Genomic DNA, 15,581 nt, shown 5'->3' with positions numbered 1-15,581 from the left:
GCACATTGTGTCGCAATGCAGATCGAATCATTTTTGCAATATTTGCCATTCAAAACACCATACATTGCTTCATAAGGATGAGTCATCGAATTCGGATTCTGTTTCAAGTAAACATCCGCAGACGATAGAGCAGAAGACAGCTGGCGGGATGGCGCCTAATGGGAAGGCGACGAGTCTTTCTAATTGTTTATTAGCTACGAATAAAAGTGTTATCTTGCCATCTGCGATTGTTATGATAAAAACTTCGAAGAGGACATTCATCAAAGCTGCTCACAGATTAACTGCGTGTCTGCTCATTTTGCAAAACAATTAGGGATTAAAAAAAAAGCTGCTCACAGATTAACTGCGTGTCTGCTCATTTTGCAAAACAATTAGGGATTAAAAAAACAAAGGCATACCTGCCAACCTCTAAAGATAAAAATCCAGAAGATTTCTCCAAAATTCAGAAGAACACGAAGAATTAATATCATGCTTTGATATTTAAAAAAAAAAAAAAAAAAAAAAAAAAAAACCAATTTATACAAATAGAAAAAAAGAAAATTGTACTTACATAAGTAAATCTCAATTAAGTAGTAACTAAAAAATTTATTAGAAAACATAAAACAAGAACTTAATGTTACACAAAAAAATTATTGCAATGAATTTAGAGAGCATTTTTTGGCTTTAGCCAAAAATTCTTTGGAAACAATTAGTTTTCTCATAACATTTATCAATTAAAATGTTTTCTAGAGTTTTTGGTGAAATTGAAGAACGAAACATAGTTTTGTTTTTCTTCACAACACTGAAGACTCTCTCGCACTCAGCATTACTGGGTGGAATTACGAGAATAGCACATAAAACTCTTGCTAGTCTATCATATTTTGGTGTTCCATCAGCTCTTTTTATTCTTTTTAAGGTACCAACGAGGTCATCAAGTCTATCTTCTCCAGAACTGGCAAAGTCTTCAAACTGTGCAGCAGAAAATTGGTTCTGTAGTTCATCTAAAGCATCATTATGGCATTCATTTTCTTTAATTGTTAACAAAAATGGAAATTTATCAATAAAAAAACGAATCTTTTCAAAAGATGAATTTTCAATTTGTTTCAAATTTGCCACTTCAGCATTTAAAAGAACTTCATTTTGCAAAGGAAACTTCCTTACAATGTAATCACAGGCTGAGGAAAAGCACTTTCTGACACATTGAAAAAATTATTTTTTCTCATGATCTTTCAAAGAATTTACAAGTTCCCTGGTTTGATATTTCTGAACAATCTTGGAGTCGGGAAACATCCGTCTGAAAAGTTGACCGGCACGTTGTGTTCGATGAGGAATGCAGTAAACAAACACTCTGCCAAAATGACATCGGCATCCGAATTTGAAAAAAAAAATCATCCACTTTCTTTGACGTTGTCGAAGCCGAAGCATTAACTTCATGCTTTTTAGAATTAACATGCTTCACAATGTCGCTTCTTCCACCGTGACTTATTATGAAGTCACATACGCACACGTTGCAAAATGCAGTTATTTCCTTTGAAGGATTCTTTAATTGTTCGGCTTTGTAGGCAGCCGAAAATATTGAGAATACGGTTTTTTTTTTAACTCATTTCGTAACAACGACGTATTAAGAAAATTTGTAGCACGTGGAAAAAAAAAAAAAAAAAAAAACCAGAATGCGACAATCCGCGCTCGCTGAATCCGAGCTGAGTAATTCCACAAGTTCAGCGCATTGGATTGGCTGGTTTAGCAGCGAGTTGGGAGAAACCGCAGGTTACTGGATTCGAAGTAGTCGGTAGTTGGCGGTAAAACACGATGCAATTGGCAAAAGTCACTGAATTGGCGAAAAATTCTAAAATTTCGACGAAAATCACTAAAAATACTTGAAAAAGGAAAAAAATCGTAAAAAATGGATTACGATCGTAAAATCGTAAAGACAAACGCATTTTCGTAAAAATTACGAAAAATTCGTAAAAGTTGGCAGGTATGCAAAGGTTATCGCTCCGATTTCAGGATTAAATGGAACTGATATTACTTTAAATTATAAATTAAGGACTTCAATTGCGAATAAGGAAAAAAACATTCTCTAGAGAACTTGATTTTTTTATTGTTCCCAAAATTACAGAAATGACTCCCCTTACCCCCATACCTATTGAAAATATTGACATCCCCAGGGATATTTCCTTAGCTGATTACAGATTTAACACACCTGAGGAAATTGATTTATTATTGCGTGCACAATGTTTGTTTGACTTATTAAAATCGGATCAAGTTCACAGCGCGACAAAAGACTTAAGTACAAAAGACTTATTGTTCCAGGAAACAGTTTTTGGATTCGTAGTTAGTGATATTGTGCATAATTCACCACTTGAACCACAATACTGTGGCCTGCTTATGCAAAATGAAAAAATTGAAGAAACACTGAAAAAATTCTGGGAGGTAGAAAATATAATTTCACTTAGTCCTGAAGAGAAATATTGCAAAAAACATTTAAACGAAACTCATTATCGAACCTCGGAAGGTCAGTATGTCGTATGCATGCCCAGGAAGGACTCTGAATTGTTGGGCGAGTCTAGATATCTAGTAGAAAAATTTAATCAGGTTTGGCAGTGATTGGGTCGGAACTTGAGTTTACAACGATTGTACTCAGAATTCATGCAAGAATACAAGGATTTAAAGCATATGGAACTATTTGAGGGATCTGAAACCATAAATGTTTCATACTATATGCCTCAACATGGGGATTACGGACCAGACAAAAGTAGTACACGTTTAAGAGTGGTTTTTAACGCCTCAACTGCCATGACATCGGGATTGTCATTAAACGATATTTTATTGAAAGGCCGAATTCCACAGCAGGAGTTATTTGCTATAATGGTTAGATTTAGAAAACATCGCTACGCCTTCACAGCAGATGTACAAAAAATGTATCGACAGATTCTAGTCCATCCTCCACAAACAGACTTGCTCAGAATTCTATGGAAGGACAGTGTTGATGCACCAGTGCAAACTTATAAGCTCAACCCAGTAACGTATGGGACGTCAAACGCTCCCTATCTAGCAACTCAAGCTCTTAAACAGTTAGCTAAAGATGAAAGCCAAAACTTACCTCTAGCATTGTCCGTCGCTCTTACCGACTTCTATGTCAACGACATACTTTCCAGAGAATCATGACTCGAAAAGGCTAGAATTCTACAATCCCAATTAATAGATTTGTTAAAATTAGGAAAAACGAAATTGCATAAATGGCACGCAAATCATCCAGATCGGCTTGTGTCTGAAAATAATGTTACCGCTCATTCGGAATACACTTTTGCAGAGCAACAGGAATCTTTGTCTGTAAAAACTCTTGGTGTCCTATGGAATCCTCAGCCTGACTGTTTTTTGTTTACAATGACCATTCCTCACTCTAACAGTTATAGTAAATGAGATATTCTGTCACTAATTTCGAAAATGTTCGATCCACTTGGTTTAATTGGGCCAGTGGTCACAATGGCCAAAATATTCATGCGAAAGCTCTGGCTTGCTAAATTGGAATGACACATTGCCAGATTCTATGGCCAAGAAGTGGATTAATTTCATATCCACGCTCTCTGAACTAAGTAATCTTAAGATTCCTAGATTTGTATTCCAGGAAAATCACATAGTGCTCCATGGATTTGCAGATGCATCATCTTTGGCATACAGAGCTGCAATCTTTGTTTAAGATTTACCAGTTTCAGGATTGCCAACCGTTCGACTTTTGTGTAGCAAGTTACAAGTTGCACCTATAAAAACCTTATCAATTCCTAGATTGGAAGTGTCAGGTTGCCTTCTATTATCCAGATTGATGGATAAAGTGATATCTTCATTGAATGTTAAAGTAGAAAAAGTAATTCTTTGGTCTGATTCTACGATTTCTCTTACTTGGATTAGAAAATCACCACACTTACTAAAAACTTTCGTGAGTAAATAATAATAAAAGAGCTTACGTGGTCATACCCATGGAAATATGTGCCATCTGAATGTAACCCAGCTGATGTCATATCGCGTGGACTGGATGCCAGTGACATTCTTAAGTGTGAAATCAGGTGAAATGGACCAGACCTTCTCCGTGAAGATGTGCATTATCCAGAACAACCTCTTGAGCCTACCACTGATAACGACTAGTCAAGGAACTAAAACGTTTATCAGACTCTAATTTTGCAATATTAGAAAATAATTCTAGTTTAACCTCTCTCTTAAATCGAAAAAATAATTATATGAAATTAATCAAAATTTGTAGTTTTATTTTTAGGTTCTTCAGAATCATTAAGAATAAGGAAAGGGTTTCAGAGCCTATATCCTTAGACAAACGGAAAAAAGCCGAGTTAAAATTGATTCGGGAAGTGCAGAAAGGTGAGTTTTATTTTGATATTGAGTCACTTAAGAGGGATAGCCAGGTACCTCGTAGGAGCAAGCTTAAATCGTTAAATCCCTTCATCAATAATGATGGAATCTTATGTGTCGGTAGCAAACTTGCACAATCTCAGGTAAGTTATGATTGTAAATATCCAATCATTTTGCCAGCTAGACATAGGTTGACTTATTTGATCATGTACTATTATCATCTGAAATATTTGCATCTTGGACCAGAAGCTCTATCGAGTACTGTTAGACAAAAGTTTTGGCCTATCAGCGGCAGGAATCTTGCTAGAAAAATAGTATATGAATGCGTACAGTGTTTCAAACACAGACCTGTACCAGTAAATCAGATAATGGGTAATCTGCCTGCTGAACGAGTGTCAGTTGAATCAACCTTTAACAAATGTGGACTCGATTTTTGTGGTCCGTTTCTTATAAAGGCAAAAAAATCAAAGAAAAAGAGTTTTTCTAAAAATGTATGTTGCAGTATTTGTGTGCCTTGCTACAAAAGCAATTCACTTAGAAATTGTCTCAGACTTATCTTTGGAAGCATTAACTGCTACCCAAAAGAGATTTTTCGCTAGGAGAGAGAAAAGCTCGACCATATTTAGCAATAACGCTACAAACCTTCGTGGAGCTCAAAATGAATTAAGCAAGCTGTTTAAATTAGACACAGCACCAGAACAAGAATTATCCGACTATTTGTTGTCAGAGGAGATTGAGTGGAAATGTATACCCCCTAGAGCTCCACATTTTGGTGAGCTTTGGGAGGCGGGCATTAAATCGTTCAAAGTGCATTTAAAAAAAAATGGTTGGGAATTCAAAATTAACTATTGAAGAATTTTTAACTTTAGTAACACAAATAGAGGGAATATTAAACTCCAGACCAATTTCTCCTCTCTCTTCAGATGCAAGGGATTTTAATGCGTTAACGCCTGGACATTTTTTAATTGGCCATTCTATAACAGCCCCTGCAGAACCAGAAATTAGAAAGTCTGACAACAGATTGTCTAGATGGGAAACACCAAAATGACTCAAAATATTTGGAAAAGGTGGCAACAGGATTATTTATCGCAACTTCATGAGCTAACGAAATGGCAATTTAAAAACGATAACGTTAAATCAGGAACTGTGGTGCTTGTGAAGGAAGACAATTTGCCTATTTGTCACTGGGTTTTAGGTCGAGTTGAAGAAGTTATAACCGGATTCGATAAAAGAGTTAGAGTAGTTAGTGTACGCATGGCAAAGGGTCTCTTTAAAAGGCCAGTCACAAAATTAAGTATTTTGCCCATACCAGACAACTATCAGATATAAAATTTCCATATTATGAATGGATATTATTACATTATTCATTTAGTGCAAGTGTAATATTTTTTATGTGTGACATTTTTATTTCTTATTATATGATACTGAATTTAATTGTAATTGAAATAATTTGTTTTAAATTGTATTTCATATGTATGTTTAAATTTGAATTTGACTGTAAATTTCTACGGCATTATTGAAACTTGTTTCAATGGGGGCCAGAATATTCGGTTTAATATAGCGCCTTCTTGTGAGAGGAGCCAAATTTAGTTGAGTTGGTTGTTAAAGAATGTACGCAGCGGACCTATGGTGCGTTTGCTCGTTACACTTTGTCTGTGCTAATGGAGCACTTAACTTGTAACTTTGTACATTATGTAAATAATTAAATATTTGTGAGTGGCCTAACTTAGTTTTATTTTGGGACCAGTGCCATTATCTCTCGTAACTCAACGCATTTTATACCGAACACTGTCCTGAACACGGCTGTTGATAGTATATTCATAAATATGGATATCAAGAATCTCAGAATAATGAGTTTTTCTAATGGCTCAAACAGAATAATAAAGAAAAATAACTGTACAGCTTACTTTTAAATCTTCCAAAAGACCATCTGGATCTCGAATATAACTAGGAACACCTTTTTTAGATGGGGGCAACCCAATAAGCCATTTAAGAATTGCCTAAAAATTTTTTAAAAATTAAGTTAAAAGTCTGAGAAAGGCAATATCAAATTCATATTTAGCATTCAATTAACCCTTTTAATGATTCAGTAAGTCAACTGGCTGCAGTATTAGTAAGTTTGCCACCCCCTCTTTTTTCATTCAAAACATATCAAAACAAATCTCCGTCTTTTTAAAGAAGCAAATCAAAAAGGAATAGCATTAAAATTCATGGCCAGTGCCATTACCATTTAAAGGTATAGAATTAAAATTCAAGGTCAGTGCCATTACGATTTAAAGGAATAGCATTAAAATTCACGGCCAGTGACATTACCATTATAAATGTATAAATGATAATGATGGTAAATTATAAATGGTAATGATGATTGCAATTAAGATGAGTCAATAGCATTAAAAGGGTTAAATAAATTTTAAAAAAATAACAATGCAAATATTCATACCTTTAAACCATTATACTCTAACTTCGTAATATGAATATGTTCCTTTGAAGGATTTTTCTGAGCATTTTCAAGTGGCAGACTGCTAAATTCCAGACCATGCTGGGCTAGTTTTGTTTCTGCATGAATATCAGATGATGTATCCACTTTAGGAACACTGTTTTCATGAAATAAACCTTCCCCAACGCCTTTGAATGGAAAGGAGAAGTTTTCTCCATTCATATGAACAGGATTATGAGTAAGTGACAACAGCTTTGGGTCTTTATCAGCCGCTGTAGTCAAATTTAAGGCATCAGAAGAAGGTTCATTGGCAGGATCTAAAAATTCTCCACTTTCATTACAGATAAGATAGTTCTTCCCAAGAAGGCAATGAACAAATCTCTGAACGACATACCATAAGATTTCAGTATAAAATGGGTACCTAAACTTCACAGGAACCTGAAAGGGAGAAAAAAACATAACTATATACTGGAAGTATATGCTTAGAGTCTACACTTCACTGTTATTTTAAGTCACACTTGTCTGCTCAAAAATGAACTCAGGTGGCATGAATTAATTTAAACTAAAAAAGAAACTAATAATATTTTTATTACAAAGAAATATCAAATATTTTTATTTAACTGATGTGCACAGTATTGAACAAATAAGTCAGCTTATGAGAAAATCTGACAGTACCTCCATAAACATGAAAATCATTATATATATAGAGAGAATTAATTATCACTACCTAAAAAGAAATTCAAAATTGAAATGCACAGAACAAATTTTAAACTATAGTTTGAGAAAAATGTCACTGGTACATAAGAAAATAATCCAAATAAGGCATGATAAATTATTGCACCTTGCAGTCTAATTACAACATTTGATAGCAAATATGATGAAACAGGAAACATTAAGAGCATATTTGGGAGAATTACAGCAGTTGTGAGGATTATGTTAATTTTATTAACAGTTAAATTTTGAGTTAAACTTCCTTTCCTATCGATTCTTAATTTTGACTTACAAGAATGCAGAATGTAGTTTTAGAATCACGTCTGAATGCTAATGAGGTAGAGCGGCATTTCATCATGGTTCTTCTGTCTTAGTAAGAGAGATACCAGATATTCTGGTTGCATGCATCTGCCTTTTTAGGCTACTCTCTCGTAAGCTATTATTACGCTTTGCCGTACTATAGGCCCTTGATAGCTTCGCAGTCAATTAGCGTTAAGGGGCCAACTCTGTTAGAATTTTGATAGCTCTGGCTATGTCTCTATAATATTTAGTTTAATTCTTAGTCTCTTAAGTTGAAGTCCAAGAGTTGGCTTTATTGTACAACTCCAAAATGGAGTTTTGTTACACTTGATTGGAATAATAAAGGATTATTTCACCCTTTTTACATGTTGCTTCCTGTACACGAACTCAAGTGATTACTCACTTACTAGTTCTTAACATTCTTCACCTTCAACTGAGAATTACACAACGGAGAATCCTACATGTGGTGCCCAAACTAAAAGGGTGTGGATGATGATTTCTCCCCATCCAGGATTTGGTGATTGGGTCCCCTAAAAACCCCAGTTGCCCTTTAAAAGGGGGAGTATATAAGGTATTTCTCCCACATTTTTGGCGTGCCTTCGTGGTGTGGTGGTCTGCACACTGGGCCGATATTCCAGAGGTTCGTGGTTCGATTCCCGGCGAAACCGATTGCTCATTTCTCATCTTGCCTGCTTGCAAAAAAATATCTAATGTATCTACACAGTTTTAAAATGGAAACATGAAACTTATTTGTCATTTTTTAAAATATAATGCAAAACTTTGAAGAGAAATATTTTTGCCATGCTTTGAGTAATTTTTCAAAAACTTCCATTATATGCATGCAAAATATCAGAATTTCTACGGTCAGCTACAATACTGCCAATAAAACTGTGCTCTCCTGATATGATATTTGGTAAATTCAATCAACTTTCAAAATGTTAATAAAATTTTGAAAATTAAAATGACAAACCTCATTATTTGTAATGTTTTTTGTGCATAAAATGACAAACTATTTTCATAGATACATTTTAACAAACTGTTAGAGAAGGTGGTTTTTTTTTTGGGGGGGGTGTGGAAGAAGGTTTGAAAAGTGTAACTTTAAAAACTGCAGCCTTCTATTTAAGTCTGGACATTTCAACCTACCTTTCTAATAGTAACCTTAATAGTAATGTAGATAGTAATTGCCAAAGACTAGAACTATGCATTCATGAATATTTGTCAATATTGTCTTCTTTTGTAAGAACTTGTTCACCAAAGGATATACACATTTTCAGTACTATCTGACAACACTCAACAGACCCTTAAAAAGCAAATAACACCTGATGTCTATGCTTTCCTTTTCTGATTTTGCAATCATTCTACCACCTTCATCATCTCTCAGATTATTACAATATATTTAAGTTTAGTACTTACTGAATGTCTCTCTTAAAAATATATTTAAAAAATATTGAAGATGACTTCAAAAAATTAACACAATTTCAGATCAGGAATTTAAACAACTATTATTAATCAGGCTTACAACAATTAGCAGCATTCTCGAATTTTGAAAATTAAAACAATAAAACCAGCTTAACCTTTAAAAAGCGGTTGTCGCTTAAAAAGGAAGGGAAATAGAATACATTTTCACCCCCTTTTTGTGGAGTTTACATTCCCAGTTAAGGAGAAAGGTGCCTCATTTCTTTATAATATATGGAATAGCCACCTGCTATCTTCATCATACCTGATGAGGAAAAAAATTCACAATGTGAAGATGATGTTGCTTGTGTCCAAGTTCCAACATTTGGATGTGCTGGAATCAATACAGAAACATCTGCAGAACCTCCAGCACTGTGGTTTCATATGGTCATCCAGATCGAATCCTATCACACAACTTTCTTCAAATTTTTTACCAAATCACATACAATTTTTACAGAACATGAGTATCTTCTCAGCTTATGATTTCCACAATAAATTTACACTGCTTTAGCAGCATTTTCCCCATTCATATAAAACAGCTTTATCAATTCATCTCATAGTTTCCTCGTAAGTGTCATCATGCTAACACTTAATAACAAAAATTCCTGGTTCACAAAACAGCTTATGACCGAAGGGAACATTCATTAAAGAGACTAGAGTGCATTGTAACAGTTTCGGGTTACCATTAAACTGCAAGATTTTCTTTTGTTAGATAACTGCTTTGCACATCCAAATGCAACCATTTTAATAATGGTAATGTCGTGGCCCCCACTTTTTTTTGGCCCCCAAATACATCATTGATCCAACCATAATCTTGGACATAATATACAAAATTAAATGCCACCACAAATGGGAATTCTTGACTGTTCGAATTTGAAATTGACTTAATTGATGAACTGAATCTTCCACACTGCTCATTAAAAGTTTTCCATACACAATGCTTTGCACGTGGCGTTTCTGACTGGTGCTTCTACTGTCTATCCCTACGAATTGTGCAAAGTGCATCCATGCATCTCTTATCTGTATTGTTTGCTGTTCTTTGCAAATGTTTTATGCCAGCGATTTTCATTATACATTTATCACTACACCACCATTTATGGTTTTTCAATGTGTTCATACATTTGCACAGAAAAAAATTGGATGTTGCCATTCAAAAATTTTTTCATTGTAACTGTAACCATGAGCTCTATTGTTTTAAATAATCACAATCTTGAGTGCATACATTTTCAAATAACAATACAGAAATTTCATTACAGTTAGTAGAGCAGATAGGTCGCAAAGGGTTCATATATCCATAGATTCAATCCTACAGCAAAACTAGTCAGTAATTACTAATAATAAGTAATTGCTAATATACTATATGCCAAAGTTAGAATAATAAGGACATATACAATAAAGAGATATGAAACTAATATTAATAAAGCATAAATGCCCCACCCCCATTTTTTTGATAGAGGTTTGTTTTAAAACTTTTGGAGGGTGGGGGTAAATTATAAAGTCATAACCTTTTGCTCTGCAAAACAGGCACAGCTCTGTTTTTACAAAAATTTTAGATATTTTGCATATGTCCCAACCTTCATAAAAGATATTTTCTCATTCCTAATAAATTCATCATCTGTGTTGTTACTGGAATCATTTTCTTGCTATATCAAATTCACAACAACAGAGCCAATAATTTCCTCATCGATCATCTGATATGCCAATGTTGACTCATCTGAATATATCATCCATTTAACGATATCTTCTTCTTGAAAAGCCTCCTCATTTGTTCCTTTTTTCAAATATAGAAGCAATTCTCTTGCTTTGAGCTTTGCTGCACTGACCCTAAAACCAGAAAATTCACTGCCATTGCTCTCAGTTGCAAAAAACAGAGATGATGGTTATATATTATGACAGCTATTTACTAATGTTGTTTGTTTTCAGGGAAACAGAATTCCATGAATTTGATAACCAACAGATGCAGTCAATGACAGTAACTTTTTTTTTAATCATCAACTGAAATAAAATGGTCTCTTGGAAGAATATTTTTCAGAAATTCCCATTTGTGGTGGCATTTAATTTTGTATATTATGTCCAAGATTATGGTTGGATCAATGATGTATTTGGGGGCCAAAAAAAGTGGGGGCCACGACATTACCATTATAAAAATGGTTGCATTTGGATGTGCAAAGCAGTTATCTAACAAAAGAAAATCTTGCAGTTTTATGGTAACCCGAAACTGTTACAATGCACTCTAGTCTCTTTAATGAATGTTCCCTTCGGTCATAAGCTGTTTTGTGAACCAGGAATTTTTGTTATTCCTGTAAATCACAAGTAAACATTTTAACTCCTTTTAGAGCTCTGGAATTGGTGGTTTCTATCAGTTTACATTTGTAAGTTCCAAATGCATTGCTGCATACTAAAATAGTAACTCTTTCTTTAGCTTTGCTCACTGATGATGGTGCACTTTCTTTGCTTGTTACAAATGTCTTTCTTGGCAAACTTTACCAAAAATCTCCAGTCACATCCATATTAAAAATCAGGTCTGGGTTAAGAGTTTCTTCTGCACCAGTGCAGAAAATTCATCAATAAATTCCGCATTCATCAATAAATACGCAGCTTTCTCTACAGAACGATTTTCCGCATCAGCTTTCAGATAACATATACCATTCTCTGCTTAAATCTGTTCAGCCAACTGCTGCTGAAATCACACGCCTCTCCCATTTTTAAATCGGCATTAATCTGTTTTCCGTTTTCTCTCACGAGCGATCCTGAAATTGGTATCTTATCACTCTACCACTGCCGGAATCACAAGTACAAGATAGAATCAGGGTTTCCCAATTTTGCCTTGTTCAAATATTTTTAGTTTGGGATTCTGAATCCCAGTTGCTGTAAAATTTTAACAACTTTGCTTTATTTTTCCATACACCATATATAGTCAGTGTCATAATTACACATGATTTTGCTATAAATTGAAGAGTAGTACCTCCCTCCATCTTTTGCAAAATTTCCACTTTTTGCATTACCATTAATGCAACATGTTTACGTTTTCCAACACTTCAAACATTAAAATCATGAACACATTTCTTACCTGTATTATTATATTAAGAAATGCTCTGTACAGTCAGGAAACGTAAAAAAATATGCAATGCCCTCACTGGGACTTGAACCTGCAGTTCTTGAATATGCACCGAGTGTGATAAAGGTGAAGAGTTCATTACACCTTGGCAAATCCTGGTGGTGACAAATTATCATCCATCACCTTTAAAATTCAGGTGCCACTGTAAAGGCATTAGATATTTTTTGAGGCAAGAGAAGTGAAAAATAGGCTATGTGCTTGCCAGGGCTCTAACCTGGACCTCCCGACTACATGTCAAGTGCTATCACACCACAAGGACATGCTGGAAGGCAGGATAAAATACCTTAGAGTTGAAATTTAAAATATTTTTTTTTATTTTATCTGCAAAAAATCCAGATAAACAATAAAATGCAACACTTAACAATCTCATGAAATAACAAAGCTTAGAAAATAGAGCTTTGTGAGCTGTGAACTTGAATGAAGTCATTTCCTTTATTTCGATGCAGATTGGAGAAGGAAAATAATTTTTCCATGACATCAATGATTTGGTAAATATTTCCATAATGATGTCGTTATTAGCTCAAAGGAGTGTTAGCTCAGAAGGGCTACTAGTTTCGAAATGGCATTTTACGCTGGTTCACTATAAATGGCGTATAACATTTTAAATTGCTACCACGAAACATCATTTCTCTGCATTATATTTAAGGAAATTAAATAATAAAGAATCTGCATGAATGAATGTATGTTTCTCACTCTGTGAAGAAACAATACTTAGATCCACAAACAAATCTATAAAAATAAATAGACCAACAGAACTGAGAAATATTCTGCTTAGAAAGCAAAGTAAAACTCTTTTTAAGTGTTCATAAACAAATCTCAGACTGAACATCAAAATTAATTATCTCTGCAAAATACCGCAAATGTTATTGCGTAATAAGGAAAAGAAAGGGACTTACTAATCTGGGGTGTTTCTGATTCTAATTTTCAACAGACTGCGTTAAATTTCCGGAATAGAATCAATCTTCGCTTAGGTTGGTTAGATCGCAAAAACTTTTAGTCCTTTTCAATCCAGATTGGACAGTGACAAAAAAAAAGTCTGCTGCTTCAATATTAGAGATTTTGCGGAGAAAGGGGAGAACCTCCCAACCTCCGTACTGTATAATGTATCGGAAAAAAAAAAAAGAAAAAGAAAAGAAATTATTTTTACCATTCGGTTACTTTTATTTAAGCCATTTCAAATATTATTCCTTAGAAAGCTAATCTGTATAAAAACACACCCATTTTTGGAAGTTTACCTATACTTCAGTTACTGCAACTATATTATTATGAATTTGAATAATGTAATAAACCACCTGGAAGCACAAATTCCAATGGCACCAATGGGCACCTGGAAGCACAAATTTTGAATTTGTTTTATTACCTATTTCATATTTTATAAAACTTTACTGAATTTTTTATTAACAAACTCAACGATTTCAAAGCGAGCAGTGGCAACACTACGAGGAAGACCATTTTTGTATCCAGTGTGCAAGAGTGTTTATTAGAAATTCTAAAGATATGCTGTTTTGTGATATTGCTGTTGAATTGAATTTTATGTGGTTTAAGTGCGAAGAACATGACATCTAATAAATAAAGGTAACACACAAACCCCTTTAAAAAAAGCCCCTTTCAGCACAATATAAAATCTAAAAGTTTTCAATCCCCCCTTTTTTGGTTACTTCCACTATAACACCATTATTTGGTAAGTATTTCTCCTTTCTTCAGCCTATTGTTCTTTATGTTGTGGTTTCCTGAACCTAGAGCCTATTAAACTGAATGTTTATATTTTGAGAGGTTACACGAATTTTCAGTCCTTGACCATTATTAAAGCAGTAGGCATTAAAACAGGCATTGCTTCGTATTAAAGAACCAATTTATATCTTTTAATTTTACAATTTCTCTCCATGCTATAACAATATGTAAATCTGCAACTTCTTTCAAATTAGCTACTTGATACATAAAAAACTCAATTTCCACTTAAGATCTTTTTTATCAATAATGGATGGAAAAGTTTTCACCAAGTAATGGACAGATGAAAATGAAACTTCAACTCTCAGATTAATGCCAGCAACTTCAGCATGTTTTAGAAATGGATCATTTGGAGGAAATTTATCTATTATATACAAACAAGCAGTTACAAGGAAAGCTCACACTGAAGTGAAAAATAATTTCACTTCACTTTCCCTCAGTAATTTTAAAATATAATCTTGTTTCTACCACTAAATTTTCTTTCTCTTTTTGTTCATCCCGCTTTTGAAATGGAATAGATGTCAATGCAACATCCGTATTTCCTTCAGAAATTACTCATGGTTTTATGAATCTAACAAATAAGCTCATTAAATGTTCAACAAGTTCTCTTAACAATTTATGTATGTAAAGAGCTTCTTGTTGCAAGTTAATATTTACTGTTATACATAAAGGCACTCTTCAAAAATAATAAATACTGTTTAGTGGTAGGTGACTGTAAAAATTGTTTAATGTTTAGCAATCCCTCTCCTTCATTCTCACTGTTATCTGGTTGATCTCCAAAGAAAATGAACCAGACCATGCTACTGTTCCAAAAGTTCTTGTTACAAACTTTGAAACAGACAGCCATCTTGTCCTACAGTATTTCAAAATTTTATGATACTTTGCGTTCTTGTTCCAGAATTTGTTAAGCAAGTTTCAAGCCATGCTTCCACTTTGAACTTTTCTCTAAATAAAAATATATTATATGTATATCTGTTAAAAACACTTCTATTTCTAAGCCAATTAGCTAAGGGTTCGTAGCCACATTTTAGTTAAAAAAATAAGCACCTATATGCACTTTTCAAACACATTTTAAGGAAAAAATAAGCACCTGTCTAATTACATTATATACAACTGCATAACCTTAAAAGGAAAATTAGACTTATAATTTAAAATATGAGCAATGCTATATTTATTAGGAGAATGAGCATTGAAATATCAGTTCAAAATATAGAAAATAAATAATAATAAGCCATATTAATTGTATTCGTTTGGCACCTAATAATAAATACAATTTTTTCCACTCATATTAAAATTTAAATAATTTAACTTAAATCAAAATTCTGAACATTTTCTAAATTTTCATTGCATAACGGTTTTCCCTTAATATATATTCCAAGCAACGTAATTTAAGTAAAAAAGAGGCACATTTCTGAAATCAGAAAATGGGAAATTGCTTCATGCAGTCATCCTTTAACAGTAAAAGCTTAACTAACCCGCATACTTGGAAAT

The 15,581-nt window shown here is 33.8% G+C and overlaps 1 protein-coding gene across 3 annotated transcripts in view; it reads right to left on the bottom strand.

The window, feature by feature from the left end:
- The window catches only part of Kdm2 (Lysine demethylase 2), a 174,673-nt gene that overhangs the window by 27,812 nt on the left and 131,280 nt on the right, over window positions 1-15,581 (bottom strand). For 2 of the 3 annotated variants that reach the window (XM_085820405.1, XM_035369126.2), the window contains exons 10-11: window positions 6,782-7,216; window positions 6,249-6,341 (exon numbers count right to left, since the gene is read on the bottom strand). In XM_085820405.1, coding sequence (XP_085676531.1) covers window positions 6,249-6,341; window positions 6,782-7,216 — 528 coding nt within the window. The remainder of the gene's footprint in view (window positions 1-6,248; window positions 6,342-6,781; window positions 7,217-15,581) is intronic. The other variant, XM_035369127.2, reaches the window with a different exon arrangement.

The sequence above is a fragment of the Stegodyphus dumicola genome, chromosome 7, assembly GCF_044657685.1.
Source record: "Stegodyphus dumicola isolate Sdum_Otavi_A_Nest chromosome 7, ASM4465768v1".
NCBI classification, from domain to species: domain Eukaryota; kingdom Metazoa; phylum Arthropoda; class Arachnida; order Araneae; family Eresidae; genus Stegodyphus; species Stegodyphus dumicola.
Note: the sequence above shows the minus strand (reverse complement) of the source record. Positions and strands in the feature narration are given on the sequence as shown.